The sequence below is a fragment of the Aquarana catesbeiana genome, linkage group LG03 (assembly GCF_042186555.1).
Source record: "Aquarana catesbeiana isolate 2022-GZ linkage group LG03, ASM4218655v1, whole genome shotgun sequence".
NCBI lineage: Eukaryota > Metazoa > Chordata > Amphibia > Anura > Ranidae > Aquarana > Aquarana catesbeiana.
In genome coordinates, this window is record NC_133326.1 from 498,541,328 (window position 1) to 498,566,482 (window position 25,155).

At 39.8% G+C, this 25,155-nt stretch overlaps 1 protein-coding gene across 5 annotated transcripts in view; it reads right to left on the bottom strand.

The window, feature by feature from the left end:
- Window positions 1–5,555: 5,555 nt before the first annotated feature.
- The window catches only part of CAMK2A (calcium/calmodulin dependent protein kinase II alpha), a 425,342-nt gene continuing 405,742 nt past the window's right edge, over window positions 5,556–25,155 (bottom strand). For 2 of the 5 annotated variants that reach the window (XR_012242924.1, XR_012242925.1), the window contains 3 exons: window positions 16,451–16,679; window positions 12,072–12,218; window positions 5,556–10,488 (listed from right to left, as the gene is read on the bottom strand). Coding sequence is in view for 3 of the 5 variants with exons in the window: in XM_073621087.1 (XP_073477188.1) it covers window positions 12,090–12,150; window positions 16,451–16,679 (290 nt within the window). In the remaining 2 variants the exon portion in view is untranslated. Of the gene's footprint in view, window positions 10,489–12,071; window positions 12,219–16,446; window positions 16,680–25,155 lie in introns of those variants that run through there. The other 3 variants (XM_073621085.1, XM_073621087.1, XM_073621086.1) reach the window with 3 other exon arrangements.

A 25,155-nucleotide genomic window follows, 5' to 3' on the forward strand; every position in this document is an offset into this window, starting at 1 on the left:
CTAAGTAGTAACTGATTAGAAGGCTGTAAAGAAGACCCAATGGTTCTGCAGAACTGAAGAATCTTGCTACTAGAAAAACATGTCTTGATAAAAAGTAAAAAAAGTATTGTTTTTCTCCATTCTTCCAAGAACACTACTAAGGCATACTGGCAGCTGAAGTGACTATACTGGATTGTCCTTACAGCTTTGCTTGCCAATTCTCCTGAAGGTAGCAGTGTTTTAAAATAATAATCCAGTGTCATGTACAACTAAAATACAGCTTTATCAGAATAATTCTAATATCTATTATATTCTATGCTCTTTCATCCAGTTTCAAACATTTTATTTTTAAATCTTGTTGTACACACTGCTCTTATTCAAACTGAAGCTTGAGGAAATAAGGCCTTAGTTGGATGAGAAGCAGTTCATCTAATCTTGGGTAAGGCTGCTTTCACACTGGGGCGGTAGGGGGCGTCGGCGGTAAAACAGCTCTATTTTTAGCGCTGTTTTACCGCGGTATTCGGCCGCTAGCGGTGCGGTATTAACCCCCCGCTGGCGGCCGAAAAAGGGTTAAAACCACTCGTATAGTGCGGCTATAGCCGCGGTATTGCCGCGGTACAGCCGCGCTGTCCCATTGATTTCAATGGGCAGGAGCGGTTTAGGAGCGGTGAATACACCGCTCCTTCACCGCTCCAAAGATGCAGCTGGCAGGAGATTTTTTCGGAGGCTGTTTTGGGGCGGTTTGCAGGCGGTATTTTTAGCGCAATAACGCCTGCAAACCGCCCCAGTGTGAAAGGGGCCTAACTCATGTAAAGACACACATGTGACACCAATTGTTTCCAGAGTTGGTCTTGATCTTCAATTCATGGTTCTTACCTTCTTGACTAGTTTCCTGTGTTCTGACTTGTCACAATTTGCACTTGAGCGTCTTTCATACCCACTTGGACAATTGTGTTGTAACTTGATCCTCCTTTTCATGATGAGTTAAACTGTCCTGGGGTGCATATTTAAAGTCCCTATTTTTTCTGGTTTGTGTAATTGCGTTGTCAGATTGGGGTGATGCCCCCATGGAAACATTACATATATGTGATTATATATAAAATCAGTCCTGTTTGCACATTCATCTTCCTTCTCTGCCTGATTGTCTAGCCCTTGTATGACACTAACAAAATCAAATCTCTTAACCATGAGGTACACCCAAAAAAGACAATTTGCCTACTTTGTGTCAGTACACCTAGACAATTACACTATATTGTCAAAAGTATTAGGACGCCTGCCTTTACAAACACATGAACTTTAATGCATCCCAGTCTTAGTCCGTAGGGTTCAATTTTGAGTTGGCCCACACTTTGCAGGTATAACAGCTTCAACTTTTCTAGAAAGACTGTCCACAATATTTAGGAGTGTGTCTATGGGAATGTTTGACCATTCTTCCAGAAGCGCATTTGTGAGTTCAGCCACTGATGTTGGATGAGAAGGACTGGCCTGCAGTCTCTGATCTAATTCATCCCAAAGGCATTCTATCGGGTTGAGGTCAGGACTCTGTGCAGGCCAGTCATGTTCCTCCAGCCCAAACTCACTCATCCATGTCTTTATGGACCTTGCTTTGTGCACTGGTCCAAATCATTTGGTGGAGCGGCGGGGGTTATGGTGTGGGATTGTTTTTCAGGGGTTGGGCTTGGTCCTTTAGTTCCAGTGAAGGGAACTCTTAAGGCGTCAGCATACCAAGACATTTTGGACAATTTCATGTTCCTAACTTTGTGGGACTGTCCCTGATTTGGAACAAATTCCCTCTGTCCTTTTCATTTTTCCCTCATGTTTGTCTGATCTATATAGTTGTATATAAAATGCACTATTTATCTTTCAAGTGTTTCCCAGCACTAAACCTTTCATCCAATTTCTAAATTGCTGCATTTGTAAATTAGAAAAGCCAGTATAACGGAATAGTAGTGGTTAAAAATAGCACTTGTGGGATTAACTAATCTTTTTGCATAATTCTCATTTAAGGGGGAGTAGCAGGGGGTGTGTCCTATGCCTATATACTTTTGATAATAGGTGATAATAGGTGTCCCTTGCTCCCATCTCAAAAAGTTGTGAGGTATGCCTTTGTTGGTTAAGCAGAAATCTGGCCACATGTGTATGAGCCCTTAGTAAAAGTCACTCCAGCTCAAGATTTATTGATTTAGGCTAAATAGACTTATCTTGTCAGGTCTCAAAGTGAACATGTTAAAAACCTAGGCAATATAGCAAAGCAAATGATGAACAAAGTGGATAAGCAGACATAATTTACAGTAAAAATCACATATGTTTATTTTAGCAGAGCCAGAAATATATGCTTAGAAAAAAAGAAAAGAAAAAAAAAAAAAAAGAAAGCAGACGTCATAAAATTTCAGTTTGTGCCATTTATTGAAATCAGACATCAAGATTAAAATATACAGCCAGAAAATACTGTGCCAGGGTATTAACCACTATCTTACCAGTGTAACAGCCACAGACTGGAAAGAGAGAACAAAATTCATTGACCTGAACAAGTACATCTGCAACACGTTACACCGGTGCACGCTCTGAATTACTTCGAAAATAAATAGATTTTTTTTAGTTTTAAAGTTTAATTTAAAACATTTTATGCCTAGAGCAAACTGACAGTTGTGCTTTTTCCTTTCACCTGTTACAGACTTAACGTCTCAAAAGTTTGGGACATTTCCAAAAAGTAAAAGATTGTAGAAAATGTAAACATTTTGTAGGAAATTCTACCATTACACCACAGAATATGAGAACAAAAAAAAAAATCATGTTGCCTATACATTTTTTGTTAATATAGACCTTTCTTTGAAATAATCCCAAACATTTATCATTTTAACTCTTTATATGAATCTGTTCTTATTATTTCCTTGCATTTCTACCAGCCAACACATAAGAAAACATATTTCCCTGCATGCACTGCTTCTCACCAGGGATTTATGAAATTAAGGGTTTTCATCACCTCAAAATTTCAGTAACAATCTAAAGATTCTAGCAACATTTTGACATTTTAGTGAAATTGATTACAGCCAAAGGATAGGCATAATTAAGGAGATTTGTGATTGTTTTATGAGTGCAATAGCCTTTGAAAATCTCCCAAGGTCCTCCTAAATGGATTCTTTCATTTATCTTCAATTATCTTTATGGACCGAGAAAAGGGCCAAAAAAGGGCCCCTTAAGACATTGTTTTATGTCCTTTTTCACAGAGAAAAAAAGCAGTGGGAAAACAGCAGTGATAGCAATCAAATAGATTTATAAAAAGGGGAAAAAAACACATATATAAGTTACAATAAATAAAATAAGTAAAACTACCCTAAATACACTCTATAAAAGTAACCCTTTAAATAAAGAAATAAAATCTTTTTTTCACGCAATATCCTTCGCTCATTCCTAATTTTCACATGACGAATGAGTATATAAGGATCTGGCAGCTATTATATTTTATTCATGTAATCTGAAGCAGGTTGTCTGTACCAAGCCACATCAAAGTGAAGAATCATGGAAAAAGTTAAAAGAAAGTCTATTAAATCTAAATGAAAAAAAACAAGACACTGCAAAATGGCACTGCTAGTAGAAATTGTGCTTTAAAAGTTTGTTTCAACTTTCTTTTTTATTACAAACATAAAAGTAATCATATTTACGTAAACATCATCTAAACATGTTAATGCATCCAAAACCTTTTTTTCCTATATATAGTTTCTAATTTTATTTGCACACAGGAGCTTATGCAAGCTTGCAAAATTTGCCACACTTACATCAAATTTCAGGAAATCTTAACTGCATTCATCCGGCTGTGAATTACAAAAATGATGAAAAAGAGCAAGGTCACCTACCTCTATGAGTTGCTATTAAATGTTTGAAACAGCTGAAACAGTTAGTGGTAGGTTGCCTTGATTTGTTAGATGTTCTTGATTGATAGCTGGTTGATATTAGCTAAAATTGCCATTAGTGTCATGGGCTAAGCTATATAGGTGATTTTAACCAGATAAAGACCTTGGGCATATGCGGTATGCCGCAATCTAAATACCTTAGACATATCCAGCACATCTAGAGCTCTACCTATAAAAGTGAAAAGCCTTCGCGCTACTGTGATGTGTTCAAATAGTATAAGCCATAAAATAATAAATGAAAACAACTATCATAAATTTGTGAAAAAATCAAAGTATGTGTGTGCAATTAAAGTGCAACCAAATATAATAAACACTGTTTGCAGCAGGCTCTAACAGCGTTCACATCACACTCATAAGACCAAAATCAATCAAATAATGATCCCGCGCTGCAGCAATAAAAACAAAGTGCAAACAGTGCCCAATAAATACAATAAATATACAATTAATTAATTAATGAACTGGTAAATCGATCCAGGGGCATTAATAAATAAATTAAATTAAATAAAAGTCAATTTGGTGATATTCTTCTAATCAGATGTTTTTCAAATTGATGTCCAAAATGCTCCTTTGAAATAGGTTTAAACCAACCGCAACATCTTGCAAGTGAGAGGTATAAAATCCCATAAATAAGCTCACAGAACCATCACCTTAATGTCTTTGATCAACAGCATAGAATTGTTTAAAAGGATCTATTCCGCTATGCTGACATCTACCACCAGGGGGTCCTCCGTTCCAGTTAGTGTTGAACTTGAATGGAAGCTTTAGATCCACATCCTCATATTATTCTCATACTCCCGGGGGGGGGGGGGGGGGGAGAGAGAACAGGGAAGGGATGGGAGAAAAAGCCCTTTAAACGTAAAGGGCTTTTATTAAATCAGTAAGCTGGACTCTTACATTGATATAAACAATAATAAGCTTTAAAATCAAATCTCGTGGCGTTTGAACGCCGTTCTCACGTCACTTCCGGTATCTAGTCAGCCTCCGGCCACTGCCTACGCGTTACGTCATCACGTGACTTCATCCCCTGATAAAGTCCCCCCCCCCCCCGGGAGTACGAGAATAATATGAGGATGTGGATCTAAAGCTTCCATTCAAGTTCAACACTAACTGGAATGGAGGACCCCCTGGTGGTAGATGTCAGAGTAGCGGAATAGATTCATTTACACAATTCTATGATGTTGATTAAAGACATTAAGGTGAGGGTTCTGTGAGCTTATTGATGGGATTTTATACCTCTCACTTGCAAGATGTTGCGGTTTGTTTAAACCTATTTCGAAGGAGCATTTTGGACATTAATTTGAAAAACATCTGATTAGAAGAATATCACCATATTGACTTTTATTTAATTTATTTATCAATGCCCCTGGATCAATTTACCAGTTCATTAATTGTATATTTATTGTATTTATTGGGCACTGTTTGCACTTTGTTTTTATTGCTGCAGCGCAGGATCATTATTTGATTGATTTTAGAGCTCTACCTGGCCTAATCTACACAGTGAAGGCACAAGAACCGGCTGTCAGTTTAACAGTTGAACTCTATGTTTCAGGAGTGCTGACAGTAGCTCCTGTATGTATGAAGCCTAAATACTTTGTTTGCAAGTTTCATTCATAAATATATTGTAACAATACTATTACATTTTAATTTGTATAATGCTATATGTTGCCCTCTATATAATGTAAGCTATTGCAACCATTTAAGTTTAAATTTGTTTTTTAAACTGGTTTCTATGTAATATATAACCCTTTCTTAACCCTATTCAACCATTGTTAATTCAGTCCTCCACATAGCTATTTTTTAATGATTTTTTATTTTTACCGTATGTATGAAAACTATTTTCCATTTTGTCACATTCACACCATAAAACACACAAAAAAACTTGTTTTAATTTGATGTTTCATACTATTACTTACTTTTGTCTTTAGAACATATTAGAATGTGTAGAAAATAAAATACAATTTTGAAGACAGTAATGTAAAAAAAAGCCCCCCCCCCAAAAAAAAAATAAAATAAAAAATTTGGTAGTACAAGCAATGACAACATTTTTACTGAATTAGGGCCAGAGCTAAAATATAGAAAGTGTTCTGGCCCATAAGAAATATACAGGAGCAAGAGCATATGCAGGGATGAAAGCAATGTACACTCAAAGTCTCTCTGCTCACTGCTGTTTTATTCACAGGCTCATATAGCAGGTGTTGTCAATGAAAGGAGTTCTGCATAGTTGCGGAAAATTAGTTTTATGCCCATAAAATAGAAGAGTGATTATGAAGCTGCATAGCAAGCACCCTCTGACGCTCACCTTTCTTAAGTATGAGTACAGCACATTGGCATTCTCTAAAGTCAGGAATATCACATTGATCCTTTAAAGCAGGGATATGCAATTAGCGGACCTCCAGCTGTTGCAAAACTACAAGTCCCATCATGCCTCTGCCCCTGTGTGTCATGCTTGTGGCTGTCAGAGACTTGCTATGCCTCATGGGACTTGTAGTTCTGCAACAGCTGGAGGTCCGCTAATTGCATATCCCTGCTTTAAAGGAATACTGTAGTGTGTTTTCATTTTAGTTAGTGATATAGCTACTAGCTCATTCTACTTTTCATACCTTGAAAGCAGCAAGGCCAGCATCTAATAGGCAGCCATAGCTACACAGTCAGTTCTTCCATTGCTATCATATGTGAGTACCCAACACCTTAGTACCCAACATGTGGCCCCTTGGTATTTACTGTGCAGCCCTTTGACACCTGCAGCCAGTGAGCCAGCAGTATGAGGTGGAGTATTGATCTGTAAAGGGCTCTAATAGCAGTGATCTATACTATGCTAATGTATATGTCCCCAAAAATTTTGAAAATTAACTAGCTCTGTCAGGGTGTAAATTAAATATAATTCCAGGGTGCAGGTAAGGCAAGAAATGTTTGGTCACTCAAGAAAATACATTCATTAGGTATTGAAAAAGCGAAATCATAGAGCACCCAAAAAAGTTTAGACAGTACTAGATAATTTATGATGGTGTGTTTTTCAAAAAAATGAAAGCAAAATAGATGTTCAAAAACATCTAGTGCAGTGAAATTGAATCTATCCAATTTCAATACTATTTGGTAGAAGAATGAAGCCAAGAAATTAGAGAGTGCCTACATCTGTATAATGATTTTCACGGTATTTGATGACTTTACAGCTTGGATCAGTTTAGCTAAGATTTAAAGAGATTCTTCTTTTAGAGTAACTATTGAGGCTAAATTAAGGTTTCTCCTGTATGAACATGTTTAAAATAAGGGCTCTCTTGCCTCTAGCTTGCACCAAGGATAAAATAAAGAGACAATGCAATGGCAGGTGGGAAGCCCAACTGATCTTCTTTTAGATAAGGTTAATGATTCTTACTTTGCTCCCCCTGCTCACTCTTTAGGCTACCATCTCCATCCCTCTGTAGCCTATAAGCTTGCACCACCTCTTCACCTCAGTTTAGCATTTAGTGGAAAGGTTAGATACACTTATGCCACCAATCCCCCATGTGAGCAGGGGGTCAAACATAAACAAATTCCCTTTTGTCAGGTGGCAGAAAAAGTAAGGACAGCACCCAATGGAAAAAACGCTCGCTGTGAAGACACAGTAAGCTACATTTATTAAAATATCTGAAAAAAGGACTGTTTCTGTTGGCCACAGCCAGTATGCAACAAACCAGGATCCAGTTAATGTTGATCTATTGGCACACATCTTTCCCCAAGTCAACCAATACTCTAGGATCTAACTTTTCTACAAGAAATGCTAGGTGAAGGCACAACGTTTTTATGAGATTTGTGTATAACAGCCACATAGTGTCCAGTTCAAGTGAAGACTGCACTGTAGCCCGTAGCTACCAATCAGATATGAGCTGGGGTTTTTCAAGTATAGGGGGGTTAACCATTTGATGTGGGTATGGGCATTACATCAAGTTATTTTTTCAGATACTGTGATAAATTAGATTAGCTAGCGTCAAATGATGACGTATCTGTGGTTTGTTCTCTTTTTTAGGAATGGTTCAAGGTACTTCAAAGTTAGCCCTCACATTCCGTTATAAATTTTGAGAACCATTATTCTGTAGCAGGTGAGAGGGTAGTTACTGAAGAGGCGGTATAACACAATATAATCTTTACAGGTACAATTTTCGGAAGACTAGAGACAAGACATTCTGCAAACTACCCTGACCATAAAATTTACCCCAAGAAGTGAATGCAAAAATGCCCCTCTTTGGAGACATTTGGCACAGGCCACATATAGGCAACAAAGACACCATGCAACAATATATCTGAGTCTACTAAATGTAGAAAGCCTTGCTGATAAACTTATTTGGCCAGTCATTCACATACAGGTTAAACACTAATTGACCTGCAATTCTATAATGAAACTATAATTGCCTTTACTCAAATGCATTCTGAAAACACTGCTAATCTCCATTAGATTGAAATGAAGAAAGTGTAGGGTAGGTGTGCTGTTAGACCAGTTTTTTTTTTTTTTAATGGTCTATTAAATCAGTGTTATTTACACCAAAATAAATCCATTTGGCAATGATGCACAATTGCAGTCAAGTAAAAAGAGTCATGAATGATCGTCCTAAAAAGAAGTCAACATCACTGAGGACCACAACTGACCACAGAAAGAGGACAAAATAAATATTAATCAAGAGGTTAGTCTTTGTGGATGGTTTCTGCCTTCTCTGTTCTTCAAAAAGTCAAGATCTTTGAAATTTAGTGATCATTCTAAGTGCATAACACATATCCAAGAAAAAAAATCCACCAGTAGTAACAACCAAGTGTCCTGCTTATTGTGATGCAGAAGTTACGATTCGTGTCTTCTACTTTTTCAGTAAATCTTGCACAAGAATACATTTGAGTCATGTCAAATTATTCCATCCAGTTTCTAGGATATGGCCTATATATTTTTAACTCCATGTCTTCACTAAAGAAAGAAACAGACATCACAGCCCAGTACTGTCATTTGTTCTTAGGTGTTTTTGAAAGCAGGAGGACATTGACCCACCACATTTATCATACAGATTATTTGATAAGCAGCCTAATCTGACAGATCACTATTATAGCTAAAAATGTAAACATGCCTAGACCTTCTCATCATTAGACTTCATCATTGCTTAATTTTAAAAAGCCACCATGCAGAGGACAGTAAAACTGAATTCCCTGTACATTAGGATGCCTCTTTAATAAGAGTGTTCCTATAATTAAAGTAAATAAAGCAGCCACTAATTTAAATGTAGAACCCGAACAACACTATAAATTAAACTACACTCTAAACTCATAAAAAGAAAACTTTTAACTTTTCATTCAACAGCAGAATATTGTACAAGCATTTTAACAAATGTTCAGAAAGGTAAGCAGTACACTATCCACCAAAAGATGGACGTGAAAAAAAAAGAGAGACTGCTTCTAAGGTTGCTTTTGAGAATCGCTGTTCCCCACCCCCTCCCAAAAAATTGTAGTAACATATTGCAAATCAATTATTACAAGAAAGTTTTACTTCTATAAAAGCATGCATATATTAGATCTCAAATAGAAATACTATTTTTCTTAACACACTGATGTATTTGCACAAAATATATATATATATATGAATATTTATAGATATTTATTATTACTATAGCTTGCATCGTTGGTCTGCACTGAACTTTATTTATTTTATTTTTTTTAATTTTTTTATTGTTTGTTCATTGCACAACATTGCTTTGCAACGTAAAAATGATGAACCCTTTAGCTCTTTTAAATAAATATACATTCTTTGAAAAAGAAAACATTTGTAGGCGGAGACACTGCACCCACAAAACAGCAAGGTTTTGGGCAGAGTATAGCAAAAAAAAAAAAAATCAAACTTTTTTTATTATTAATATTATTACTTTTGTCCCTGGACTGCTAACGCAGCTATGAAATTGATCGGATGCTCTAGTAGTTAAGGCAGCCTTTGATAACTCTGATCTAATATTCAAAAAAGTAAAAAAAAAAAATAAGTCCTTATGAAATTAGATGAATAATGATCAATAAGTACTTTCAACATCTGCAGAACCTTATAGTTTAAAAACCTGGGATGCCTCTATTATGTGTGAACTTGTGCTTTTGGTTTATGTGAATGTCTGACACTTTTCGCTGACTTTTGTTTTTTATTAAATTTGTTTAGATGACGTCAGCTGTTTAAATATCTGCCATATTACTAATAATGAAGTAATCTGTATTTTATTGCACAATGAAAGTAAAATGGTTTTTGAAGTTGGTGGTGCATTATTTAAACTGTTTGAGTATCACTGCTGAAATCACAGTCCCAATTTGCAGTGACATAATTTCCAGAGAAGACACACCCCCTCTCTCCCTGACCTCTTATTGGTGGGTGACTAGAACTGCGCAGAGAACATGTTAACGCATACAGGCTCACACATATCTGGACACAAACTTCCGCACTGTATCCTGTCACCTGATACCTCAGAAGTAAAAGAAAGAAAGAGAGGTATGGACCAGCGAAAAAGAGAGGTGCAGAGAGAAAGACAAGGGGAGAGAGTTGCAGAAGTCGAATGGGGCTGCTTCTTCTGGCACTGATAATTAGAGTCCATGGTCAAAGATGGAGTCTCAGCTGAAAGATACAAAGATTATGATATTGGTTTCTTTTACTGAAATTTATTGAAGTTTTGACAAAAAAAAAAAGATAGAGGCAGTACACACTCAATGTATAGGCATAAGATTTCAATACACAGTGTACAAAATTTCCTCCCTGATTGTAGGGCATGAAAGGCAATGGCCATATAAGATTATGACATTGGTTTAATGAACAGCTGCACTCCTACCTTTAAACTGTCCCCACCTAGAGACCCACAGAATGTTGGGGGTTGGCAAAGCATGGTTTTCTTCAAATATGGGTAAACTGTTAAAGTGTATCCAAACCAAAACTTTTTTTAATTTTGAATAGGGTAAGGATTCTAGATTATAGATTTACCGTCTCTATAAATCCAGGTGATCAGTGTTACCAGGACTAAATATGAAGGCAAAATTGTGTGTTATCACTGAAAAAGAAACACACAGGAAATCTTTCAATGGGGACACATCTGTCTCAAACAAGGGTTTCCCAAATTATGGATGTAAATTCTCTCAATTCCTGTTGTATCAATGGAACAGGAAGTGAATGTAAATCTCAGATGGAAAAAATTACAGGCGTTTAAACCTTTCTCTTCTCTTAAAAAAAAACAAAAAAGTATATTTTAAATGCTAAGGTTGAGAAACATGATTGTACAGCCAATAAACACGACTCTTTCATAAAAAGTTCAAAAATAGTTGTGTTTTCTACACTTGATCCATTCTAACATTTTTAACAACAGTACATAAGTACAGCACTTTCTCGTGCCTGTGTTATTCTTCAATTTGATCTTAGGTCCAGGTAGTACATGGGACCTGAACTTCTGCCCAAAGTCAAGATTACACCCCAACTTTCTTAAAGTGTTACTAAACCCACAACAGTAAAATCAGTTTGTATATGCAGTAAAGCAGTGTTTCTCAACTCCAGTCCTCAAGTACCACCAACAGATCATGTCTTCAGGATTTCCCTCAGATGAAACGGCTGTGGTAATTACTAAGGCCATGAAACTGATCAAATCACCTGCGCAAAATAATGAAAAGCCTGAAAACATGACATGTTGGGGGTACTTGAAGACTGGAGTTGAGAAACATTGCAGTAAAGCATGCTTGCTATATTCATTGTGAAACCTAAGGGGTTAATATTCTGCAATATTTAAAAAGGCTGTTTGATTCAGTCTTCTCTGATCCCTCCTTCTTCCACTGTCCCCAATCCATCTCCTGATAGTACAGAGCTCTGGGGACACTCTGCACATGCTCAGTTTGGTGTGTATTGCTAGAGAGTTTATTTTTTTTTCTTGGAGGAGGTGCATGTGATCAACACAGGGCCAAACAGCACTATCCAGACAGAGGGTCAGGGGTCCTGCAGCCTCGCAGTCAGAGAAGAATGAAAACTCCTCCTACAAGCTTTAATCAGACACTAATAGAAGTCACAAGATTGCTATGTACTGCTGATGAGAAATAGTATTTAGCAGTTTATATTTACTAAAATAATTGCATTTCCATGTTCTGTGTACTGTGGGAGACCAGATATAGTGAATGCATTGTGCTGGATTTAGTAACACTTTAAGCCTTGCCTCTGTCATTTACCTTTCAAAGGCCAGAACTTCAATGGGTAGTACAGGTTTTAACATTTGGCATATTAATGACTGCTTGGGTATCTTGGTGCCTGGAGGAAAATGGCCTAAAGTTGACTTGGACAGAAGTTGAGGCTCTTTTTATAGCTGGACCTAGGATCTAAGAGGCAGAACAGGGAAACAGAGATCGATATGAAGACTATTGATAATGTTTTTGACACCACAAGCATTTAAATTACATCTAAAAACCAAAACTTAGTTTTAGATAAAGTGTTTAAAGAATTAGAACCTCCTGTCAGGTTTTTATTGCTGGAATGTGTGTGTGTGAAGTGTTAGATTTTACTCATCAGTTATGGCTGAAGAAGGTGAATCACATTCACATAGGGGATTATTTACGAAAGACAAATGCACTTTGCACTCCAAGTGCACTGCGGGTGCACTTGGAAGTGCAGTCGATGTAGATCTGAGGGGTAGATCTGAAATGAGTGGAAGCTCTGCTGAATTTATCATCCAGTCATGTGCAAACTAAAATGCTGTTTTTAATTTTCCTTGCATGTCCCCCTCAGATCTACTGCGACTGCACTTCCAAGTGCAACTGCAGTGCACTTGGAGTGCAAAGTGGATTTGCCTTTAGTAAATAACCCCTATATTGTGCAATGACTTCCTACACTGAGGGACACAAAGCTTGAAGTTTACATGTTAAAAGTTCAATGAGACTGCCAGCACAAAGAGCTGACAGTCTAAAATCCTGGACATTTTTCATGTGTCATCATCCAAACAATTAATGGTGGTGATTATGCAATTTTGATTCCTCACAATTATATATAATATTTCAGCCCTACAGAATGAGGAGATCGTTGTACCTTTGAAACACACTGGCTGTTTTAAATTGTCTTGTGAATGAGTACAGTTATTAAAAGATGTTGAACTCTTGGGTTTTTATTGCTGTCTGTTTCTCTGCTAGGAAGGTTTGTCCTCTTTTTGTCTTGGTGATTATTGTGACCGAGAGTTGTCAAAGTTGTCAATGGAACAGGACACTAAAAATTTTCCAATATGAGCACTTGTTCTGGTGAAAACTGTCTGTCTAAAATGGAGTTTCCTTTCAAGGAAAAAATATTGCAACGTTTTTATCTATATTCTATTCTATCGAAGATTAAAAAAATGTCTTAGATACTTAAATACAACTGGGCTGGTCGCAGTGGAGGACACCTACTCTTTTCTCTGAATTCATTTCTACAGTTGAGGGATATTGTGTCCTCTAATTGACTATTATATATATTAAAGGAGTCTGTATACCTACATTGTTAGATTACCAACATATACAGTGGAGCAAAAAAGTATTTAGTCAGCCACCAATTGTGCAAGTTCTCCCACTTAAAAAGATGAGAGTGGCCTGTAATTGTCATCATAGGTATACATCAACTATGAGAGACAAAATGTGGAAACAAATCCAGACAATCACATTGTCTGATTTTTGAAAGAATTTATATGCAAATTATGGTGGAAAATAAGTATTTGGTCACTTACAAACAAGCAAGAATTCTGGCTCTCACAGACCTGTATCTTCTTCTTTAAGAGGCTCCTCTGTCCTCCACTCATTACCTGTATTAATGGCACCTGTTTGAACTTGTTATCAGTATAAAAGACACCTGTCCACAACCTCAAACAGTCACACTCCAAACTCCACTATGGTGAAGACCAAAGAGCTGTACCAGGCTGGGAAGACTGAATTTGCAATAGGCAAGCAGCTTGATGTGAAGAAATCAACTGTAGGAGCAATAAATAGAAAATGGAAGATATACAAGACCACTGATAATCTCCCTCGATCTGGGGCTCCACGCAAGATCTCACCCCGTGGGGTCAAAATGATCACAAGAACGGTGAGCAAAAATCCCAGAACCAAACGGGGGGACCTAGTGAATGACTTGCAGAGAGCTGGGACCAAAGTAACAAATGCTACCATCAGTAACACACTACGCCTCCAGGGAATCAGATCCTGCACTGCCAGACATGTCCCCTGCTTAAGCCAGTACATGCCCCGGCCCGTCTGAGGTTTGCTAGAGAGCATTTGGATGATCCAGAAGAGGATTGGGAGAATGTCATATGGTCAGATGAAACCAAAGTAGAACTGTTTGGTAGAAACACTAGTCGTCGTGTTTGGAGGAGAGAGAATGCTGAGTTCCAACCAAAGAACACCATACCTACTGTGAAGCATGGGGTGGCAACATCATGCTTTGGGGCTGTTTCTCTGAAAAGGGAACAGGACGACTGATCCGTGTACATGAAAGAATGAATGTGGCCATGTATGGTGAGATTTTGAGTGCAAACCTCCTCCCGTCAGCAAGGGCATTGAAGATGAAACGTGGCTGGGTCTTTCAGCATGACAATGATCCCAAACACACCACCAGGGCAATGAAGGAGTGGCTTTGTAAGAAGCATTTCAAGGTCCTGGAGTGGCCTAACCAGTCTCCAAATCTCAACCCCATAGAAAGCCTTTGGAGGGAGTTGAAAGTCTGTGTTGCCCAGCGACAGCCCCTAAACATCACTGCTCTAGAGGAGATCTGCATGGAGGAATGGGCCAACATACCAGCAACAGTGCGTGACAACCTTGTGAAGACTTACAGAAAACGTTTGACCTCTGTCATTGCCAACAAAGGATATATAACAAAGTATTGAGATGAACTTTTGATATTGACCAAATACTTATTTTCCACCATAATTTTCAAATAAATTCTTTAAAAAATCAGACAATGTGATTGTCTGGATTTGTTTCCACATTTTGTCTCTCATAGTTGAGGTATACCTATGATGACAATTACAGGCCTCTCTCATCTTTTTAAGTGGGAGAACTTGCACAATTGGTGGCTGACTAAATACTTTTTTGCCCCACTGTACATTTCTTTTTAATTGACACAACCTTAAAATACAGTACATAACAAATCCATCTGTTACTCAATGTTTCATTCACAACTTTGTGTTAAAAATAATCCACCTATTGCATTTAAGAATAAAAAGTCCAAGTTAAAACTAATAATGAACTTCAGTGTAACTCATTTAGAGATCAACTAGCTCTCCACTGTGGTTACAAAACCACTTTTTCGGAATAAAACACTGGGTAATATTTATGTTATTTTAAGGACCCAATGGATGGTTTTATTATGTATTTTAACTTTTCTATACATAAAGCATTTAGAACAGAAATTTGTGTATACTGATTTATTTGTATATGTTGGTAACCAAACCCCTTGGTTATATAGACTAATTTAATAGTTGTTTTGATTAGGATAGGCTACTGTTTTTTTTTTCTACCCAGATGCATATATCCTACATACATCTTCAAGGACCATCATACTACTATCTGCATGATCATATTTTCAGAACTATGACTAGCTAACAGAAAGCACTGAAAGTTGGTTTATTAGAAAGGCTGAGTGCCAAAAAATGGACACATTAAAAATAGGATGTTGCAGAGAGCTGTTGAAAGTTTCTTGGTTCGAAAGAGCAAATCAGTAAGTAGTTAAGGAAATAAATTTAGACTGCTCACTGAAAAGACTGTCACTGAAACCAGAGCTATTTTGGACATTTAACGCAAAGACAGAGGATGGTTCTGAGTAAAATTCTGCTGCTGGCAGAACTTGAAGGTAAAAGAAAGGATTGTCAGCATTACTAAATCAATGAATATAAACCTGTAGCTACTCAGAGAAACAATGGCTGCCAGCCAGGCCTGGTGTGCTAGAATCTATGTGATCGGGGGCTTCAGAACCCAATAAATAGCTGAAGAGGAAGTCCAAATAGTTTGCAGTGCTCCATTTATGCTTTTTTTGCCATCTGTAGAATGATAACTTTCATCAAAGTTGGTCTAGATCTAATCTGAGGCGCATTTACAGAAAAAGAGGGATGGAAGTTTATGCTTTCCAGCCTACATTATAAAAATACCTTACACAAATGTGGGACTTTTTATACACAACTGAAATACATATTTAATGTCTGTTTTGAAATTAATTTTAGCCAGTTTTACAATCCAGAGCTTAATGCCAAATACAATAGAAGGTCCTGGCCATTTACTTTTTCCTATTGTCAAATGGTTAAGAATGCAGGTGGATAGGTAATGGACTGCATTCCTTTACTCTCAGTAAGCTTTGTTAGGTGCAAGACAGTATAGCCTGACTGGCTTACAGTAATGCCCTCTATAATGAGTAAAGTGATGACCAGCAATGTCAATATTCAGTGATCCTTTGTAGGGCTTTGCAAGTTTCTTGTTTGTATCAATGTGGTAGGCCTATACCATATGTAATTGTTCATGGTCCATGAACAGAAGTAGAAAAAAAAGACATCACAATATTTAGGAGCCTGTGACTATCCTACAAAAAAATATATAGTTAAAGCTCTTACTGTGGGAGGACTGAAGGGGCCCCTGATCGGTGAAAGTGAACATTTTGCCATTTTCCATCACGACGATGCCAAATACATGTCTCCTCTGATTGGGCGGTTCGGGGAACACCACTGGCATCCAGGTATTGGGTTATGCGGATGTAAGCAATGCAAGCAGACTCATCTCCCATCAGGTGAATGTGAGGATTCAAGATGGTTGTATGAAGAGGTTTATTGCTCCGTGACCACACTGAAAGACAGGTAAGTGTATTGCTTAGACATTTAAAGTGAAACTCTATTTTTTTACATCGGAAAATAAACATATATTTATTCACAGATATCTTGCTTTACAACTGTTTAGATATCAGCACTATATTTCCTTGCTCTATTTTGTATCTGCAGATTCTTCTTTTTGATGTTACCTTATCAGGAACACAACGTCCAGTGGGTTTTTTGTTTTTGTTTTTGGCTTTTAGATTAATATGTACAGTGCCTTGCCACATTTTGTCATGTTACAACCAAAAACGTAAATATATTTTATTGGGATTTCATGTGATAGACCAACACAAAGTGGCACATAATTATAAAGTGGAAGGAAAATGATAAATGGTTTTCAAAATTTTTTACAAATAAATATGTAAAAAGTGTAAAATTTGTATTCAGCCCCCCTGAGTCAATACTTTGTAGAACTACTTCTCACTGCAATTACAGCTGCAAGTCTTTTTGGATATGTCTCTACTAGCTTTGCTCATGTAGAGAGTGACATTTTTGCCCATTATTCTTTGCAAAATATCTTAAGCCCTGTCAGATTGGATAGAGACCGTCTTTGGACAGCAATTGTCAAGTCTTGCTACAGATTCTCAATTGAATTTAGGTCTGGACATTGACTGGGCCATTCTAACACATGAATATGCTTTGAGCTAAACCATTCCATTGCAGCTCTGGCTGTATGTTTAGTGTTGTTGTCCTGCTGGAAGCTGAACCTCTGCAACAGTGACAAATCTTTTGCAGACTCTAGTGCCCCGTACACCAGATCGGACTTTCCGCAAACAAAACCGTGGATTTTTGTTCAAAGGTTGTTGGCTCAAACTTGTCTTGCATACACACGGTCACGCAAATGTTGGCCAACAATTACGAATGTGGGAATGCGGTGTTGTACAAGACGTACGACGAGCCGAGAAAAAGGAAGTTCAATAGCCAGTGCGGCTCCTTCTGCTTGATTCCAAGTATGCGCAAACTTTTGTGCGCAGACTTGTGTACAAAAACTTTCCGACAACAAAGTTTTGTTGGCGGAAAATTTGAGAACCTGCTAGCAAACATTTGTTGGCGGAAAGTCAGACAGCAAATGTTCGATGGAGCATACACACGGTCGGACTTTCCCACAACAAGCTCACATCCAACATACACGGCATTACAGATTTTCTTCTAAGGTTGCCCTGTATTTGGCTCCATCCATCTTCCCATCAACTCTGACCAGCTTCCCTGTGCCATTATGCTGCCACCACCATGTTTCACGGTGTGGATGAGGTGTTCAGGGTGATGTGCAGTGCTAGTTTTAGACACATATACCGTTTTGCTGTTAGGCCAAAAAGTTAAATTTTGGTCTCATCTGACCAGAGCACCTTCTTCCATTTTTGTGTTCTTGCTGTGTTCCCGACAAGGCTTTTCACAAACTGCAAATGGGCCTTCTTATGGCTTTCTTTCAACAATGGCTTTCTTCTTGCCAGTTTTCCATAAAGGCCAGATTTGTGGAGTACACAACTAATAGTTGTCCTGTGGACAGATTCTCCTACCTGAGCTGTGGATCTCTGCAGCTCCTCCAGAGTTACCTTGGGCCTCTTGGCTGCATCTCTGATTAATACTCTCCTTGCCTGTCAGTTTACATGGACGGTCATGTCTTGGTAGGTTTGCAGTTGTGCCTTACTCTTTCCATTTTCGGATGATGAATTGAACAGTTTTCCATGAGATGCTCGAAGCTTGGGGTATTTTTTTATAACCTGACCCTGCTTTAAACTTCTCCACAACTGTATCCCTCACCTGTCTGGTGTGTTCCTTGGCCTTCATGATGCTGTTTGCTCACTTAGGTTCTCTAACAGACCTCTGAGGGCTTCACAGAACAGCTGTATTTATACTGAGATTCAATTACACACAGGTGGACTCTATATACTAGCTAGGTGATTTCTAAAGGCAATTGGTCCCACTAGATTTTAGTTATGAGTATCATAGTAAAGAGGGCTGAATACAAATGCATGCCACACTTTTCAGATATTTATTTGTAAACAATTCTGAAAACCATTTATCATTCTCCTTCCACTTCACAATTATGTACCACTTTGTGTTGGTCTATCACAAAAAATCCCAATAAGATACATTTACATTTTTGGTTGTAACATGACAAAATGTGGAAAAATTCAAATGGGTATGAATACTTTTTCAAGGCACTGTAAAAACAATCAGCTTCATGTCAATAATCATATTATTGGTTTCAAAATACCTTGTTCGTATGTAGAGTGTAAAATTTTATGTTGGCATCGGGGTAATTATCATATACACAGGCTCTGTTTTCTGCTTTGCAGTGCTACGCAGTGGTTGTAATTAGAGATGTCCTCCATTTTTTCAATTCGTATTCATTCATTAAGTTAATCATTTCATTTTGTCATATTTGATATGTTAGAATGATTTGTTTTCGGAATTAATTTTGTATATTCAGATTTGTTTTGTATATTCATTCCAAATTGATTTGCACGTTCAGAAAATATTTCGGAAGATTTAGATTAATTCATGTAATGATTCAGAGATTCTAAGGGATCCACCTCCATCCAACCCAAACACAATAAGTAGGAATCATACATGTTATACCTTACTGTAACTCTTTATTGCAATATGTTTCCATTTCACACGTATTATATACTGCATTTTCTATAATTCATGCTACGCTCACTGAGATAAAAACAAATGGATCTGAATCTGTCGTTATGTTGTCACATTATTTCGGATGCTTCTAACGTTAACAAAAGGCCCAATCTATTGCATCCTGTCTTCAAATTAAAAGAATGAATAGAAATGTATTTGTTGTTTTCGTTATTTATTTTGGATTTGTTGAAATTTGTTATTATTGTGATTCAGAGATTTGAAAATATTTGAAAAACTTAGTTAAAATTTAAATCCGTGTGGTTATCGTATCTCAATAGTTGGTAAGAGACATTAGGGTAATTGCACTGAGCCACTGAGAGATCCCTAAAGTGGCTTATCTAGAAATCACTTATATTTAGTACAAAAACAAGAAAGCAGACAAGTAAACTTATACAATTTTAAAGTCATGTCAAAAATGACAGTTTGTGTCGGTTTAAAAAAAAAACATTTGTAGTATATCTCTATAATGCAAGCACATTTCCCCCACATTTTGCCTCTCTGTTGCAAAAATGTTGCAAGTACAGAAAAATAAAATGAGTGGTGTGGTGATACAACCCAAATATCATCATGAAGTGTATCAAAGTGCCACACATGTGCCCAGACTACGGTTTCTCCAAATGACAAGGAAACATTAAAACAATATATATATATATATATATATATATATATATATATATATATATATATATATATATGTATATATATATATATATATATATATATAAATATAAATATAAATAAAACAAAAATATTAGACATATTTTCTAATATTTTAGAATATTTCCCTAATATTTTTGTTTTAATTATATCTCATATTGTTTATAGCATTTTGGACTTATGTATTGATGTTCATCTCCTGAACCAGATGCCACTTGTCTATTGTGCTGTGTTTGTTGACAACGTTGTTATGACTAAAGCCTACCTGGGCTGAAACGCGTCAACACACTTTGTATGTGAATTTTATATCACCTGTGGATCGCAATAAAGAAGATTTTAGAGCGTATACACAATGATGCCAACCTTTCTGTTTGGAAGCACAGAAAAAACATGTCCATCTGCCAGAAATCCAGTGGGCTCCCAACATTTTCTATTGAGCTGACTATGCCATCTCTGCTACAGTGAAATGTCAAGCAGCACTGTCAGCCCTGTCCAGTTCTCCCCAGCTGGACTATAGAACACCCTCCTTGTATTGTGGAGTTGAGGAAAGGAAATGTGTGCTATAGTCCAGTAGGGCTCTGGGAAAGCATGACATAACCTCTGTTGACTAAGAACAGCAACCTTTGATCAGTGCTCTATTGAGTGCTGGCATTTTTAAATTGTTTCTAACTACATTCTTCTGCTCCTGTGTACTGAAAGTAGATCTAAACCCTAAATAGTTGATATTTTGCTTGCTAAGGCACCATATACCATAAAAAAGACCCTTTTATAAAGTACTGTTTTCACCCTTTTTTATCCTTTTTTCAGTCACTTCCTGTCTACATGCACTTGCTTCAGTGTTGGACATGAACTGGCCTTCTGATAGAGACAATGGTGTACCATGCCTGTAGTCTATACCAGGGGTAACAATGCAGGAGCAAAACAAGAAGACCATTGTAATCCCCATAAAAGGGAAAAAGTCTATTGAAGGACCTTTTATGGTAGAGATCAGCAGGTATTATTTTAAAGCTGCAGATTTAAAATGACTGGCAATTACTTTTGCATCAACATGGTAAAGATGATATGAAACTTTAGTGGTTGGACTAAGATCTACTTGAAGTGGATCACATACGCACAGGTTTTTTTCTTTGCTTTGGATGTGGGGAAGAGTTAGAACCTCTGTCAAGTTTTCATTGCTGCATGTGGCCTAGTGGCAGAGATTTAATTTGTCTAATACAGTCACAAAAAGTTATTTTTTTACTGGAGAGAGGAAAGGTTAGAACAGCTTTTAAGTTTTTATTACTGTCTGTGTCAGTGATTTTCACCCAGGGCCTGTGCACCCCAGCCCATTGGTCAGCCTTGTTCAAAGCAGTCCCAATGCATAGACAAGGCAAACTGCTTTATGTCCTATTGCGCCAGTTTACACTAACGAGCCACGATGGTGTGTGCTGACAAAAAAAGTAGCAAATATTGCATTTTAGTGCTATAATGCATTACAACATGTTGCCATGCATACAGAACAGGCCCAGAGCAGAAGGTCAGCTTAGATGTAGGGCCTACATGACTGGGGGTTGCCGGGCAATCTGTACTGGGGGTATTGATAGTTAGCCCTACAAAGGGGGCTTCCTTATTGGTTTAATGGGGGGGGGTAGGGGCACGGCCAGGAGGCTGGGTTTGGTCTCGGGGGGTGTGGGTAATAGATCTCAGTAGGGGGACAGTAGGAAGAGTGGATACAGCATCAGGAGAAGGTTTTGCGCTCTCCCCCCTCTCTTTGCTGTTAAACTATGGAAGACGTGGATAGGATCCTGGGGCAGCTGCGTTCAGCAGCCCTGTCAAATGGCCCTCTGTGGCTGAACTCACAGCTTGCAGCTGTGCTACAGGGGTCGGGGCAGGGCCTTGCTACGCCTGCCCCTGCTTCTCCACTTGCGAGGAGGTCCCGGCCTCCTGAGCGCTTCAGCCAGGACGTTACCCGCCCAGGGAGCCCAATTTTGGACCCTCCAGCCCCCAGGGTGAAGACACCTGCTCCTCCTCCCTATGCGGGGGCTGGGAGGAATCCCCTAAATATCGGCGGGACCCGGCTGGGAGGGTGCTTTCTCCATCCCCCTCCAGGCCTCCTTCAGCTGCGGACCAGGAGCCGGTGTGGAAGGACAGCGGTTGCAGGTGCGGGCATCTCCTCCAGGACGGCCGCGACCACAAATGGGAGAAGTGGAGGTACCTCAGGAGACTGCGGTGATCGTGGATCGGCATCTGAGGCAGGTGCAGGCCTTCAGAGTGCTCGGCGGAGGAGACAGGACACAGGGAGCCGCGTGGTGTGCAGGGCGCTGGCTGATGATGTCACTCCCGGGCACCCGGTCCCCTCCACCTCATCAGCGTCCACTGCCTGCAAGGAGATCAGCGGTCTGAAGGAGAGGTGTCAGAGCCGGATGAAGAGGAGAGCACGGCGGCTGAGGTCCAGATGAGACCTCTTCAGGGATCTGGGGGTACGGCTGTGCGGATGGATTCCCCGAGGCAGCCTGGTAAATCCTTGAATGTGCCTTTATCTGTCCCTGTTAGTCCTGTGTCTGTGTCTGCTTCTGCTGTCCTTAGTGCTGTATCTCCCGTGGTGCACGCGGGGGGCGAGCCTGTTTCTGCACCTGGCTGCTGGGGACGGGTGGGGGCTCTGGTTAGCGGGCTGGGCTTTCCTGGGTCTAGTGGGGGGTCTGGTGGCCAGTGGACAGAGGGATCTGGGGATGCTTTGCATCCCTATTTGTTTATAGCTCTGGTCTCAGGCTGCAGGTATCTTTTAGGAAGGGGATCTGTGTTAGGGCCCCTCGCTCCTTCAGTCTCACTGGTTTCAGCCTGGACGTCAGCGGGGGATGGACGGACGCCTGTCGCGGGATCGCCTTTGCTTCCGCCACTGGTGCGGCAGCTCCGTGGCCACCTGCTGCATCAGACGGGTTGGCCACAGTCCTCCCCATGTTTGCGGTGTAAGGTTTATGTGTGCTACGAGGACCCCTTAGGGTCTCATTTGAAAGCAGAGATTAGGGAGAAGATTTGGAAAAGGGAATACGTGGAGATCTTTTTGCTGCTACCGCTGGAGAAGTTTAACCTGGACAAAGTTAAACCTGATGAGAACAAAAAAGAGGAGGAAGAGAAGCGACGCTATAGACTTATTCCACGGACGTTCACCAAATGGCTCCAATCATTTAACATATTGGCTAGCGTCATAGGGGAGAAGGCCGCCGGAGAATTGTTCGGTGTTGTTTTGCTATTTGGACTCCATCAGTGAGGCCCAGCGGGTCTATGGGGGAGTGGCGTGGCTGCGCTACAACGAGCAATTCCGGCAGCGGAAGGCTGTGAGACCGTCCTTGAGATGGGATCATAAAGACATTGGCTTGTGGATGAAGCTCATGACATAGGCCAGGGTTGCTCCGTCCCGCTTTCCTGGTGGGGCCGGGGGTGCCAATACCTCTTCACCATCGGCCACAAAGCGCAAGGGGTTCTGCTGGCAGTTTAATGAGGGCGCCTGCAGATTTGGAGTTTCCTGCTGTTTCCGCCATGAGTGCTCTGGTTGCAGAGGTTCGCATTCCTTGTCCAAGTGCTTCAAGAAAGGAAAGAAAATGGCCGACGCTGGAAAAATGGAAGACACCAGTGAGGGTGGAAGAAATGGCACCGTACCTAAGTAGGTATCCCAATAGGGCTGCTGCGAGAACTTTGTGGTTGGGTTTTATGGAGGGTTTTCGAATTCCGAGTTCGTTGGCCAGTGTCCACCCTGTTTCGGCTAACTTGAAGTTGCTCATTCTGAAGTAGTTTCTGGAAACCTGCAGAAGGTGGTGGTGGACCTGGTGGCTTCACCATTGGGGGTAGTCCCCAGGAGGGAACGAACCAGTTTCACCTTATCCACCACCTTTCCCACCCAAAAGAGGGGTTGTGAATGATGTGATCGATCCCTCCCTACTGTCTCATATGCATCGTTTGATGAAGCAGTGCGGTGGGTTCAAAAGTTTGGTCGGGGGGGCTCTTATGGCCAAGACTGATATCGAATCAGCTTTTCGCCTGTTGCCGGTCCACCTGGGTAGTGTTCACCTGTTGGGTTGTGTCAGAAACCATGAACCAGACCGAGACAAAAGTACAGTAAAATCACACTTGTTTATTAATAAAAATAAAAAGGTAAATAGAGTAAGCACAGTCAAAGTAAGCACAGTCAAAGCATAGCCAGAGTCCAGTAACCGGATCGAGTAGTCAGCCAAGCCAGAGTTCAGTAACCAGATTGGGTAATCAGTCAGGCCAGAAGTCAGGGATCCAAGTAGAGGAACAGCAAGCAGGATAAGGAGCCAGAAGGGATGTCAGCAAAGCCAGTCTTTAAACAGGAACGCAGGAGATGGTTTCTTGTGACCAAGGCGAAGGCAGGAATGAAGTGAGCTGGAGATCTTTAAGTAGGCAGGACTGACGAGCAGATCCACAACAGCTGGTTAACTGTGGAGAGAGATGAGAGCTGGCAATTAGCCGACAGCTGAGCGGCCAGCTCAGAGAAGGAAGGGCTGAGCCAGCCCTGACAGGTTGCTGTTGGGAACTACTTTGGGACTGACGAGCAGATCCACAACAGCTGGTTAACTGTGGAGAGAGATGAGAGCTGGCAATTAGCCGACAGCTGAGCGGCCAGCTCAGAGAAGTAAGGGCTGAGCCAGCCCTGACAGGTTGCCGTTGGGAACTACTTTGTTGACCAGTGCCTGCTGATGGGTTGCGCCATTTCCTGTTCATGTTCAGTTCTTTTCTTGAATAAGTCATCAAGGACTTGTCGGGCCTGGGATCCATTTTGCACTATCTGGATAATTTTTTGGTGTTGGGCCCTCTGGGGGATCGGTCCTGTCTTATCTTGTTGGCCACGTTACAACATGCATCTGGATGATTTGCTGGTGTGGGACATGTTCTTGGAACAGTACAATGGAAGGTCTTTCTGGATGGGGCATGCGGTTCCAGCTGAGGAACTGGAACTATACACGGTCGCGGCTGGGTCGGTGGGTTACGCGGATTACTTTCATGGCCTGTGGGTCTGATCTCATTCATAACCTGGCACTTTTGGAATTTTTTCCTATAGTGCTTATGGTGGAACTTTGGGGGTCAGAATTTAGGAATCACTTTCACTGTGACAATATGGGTGTGGTGCATGCCATTAACTCGTTGTTGGCTTCCTCCTT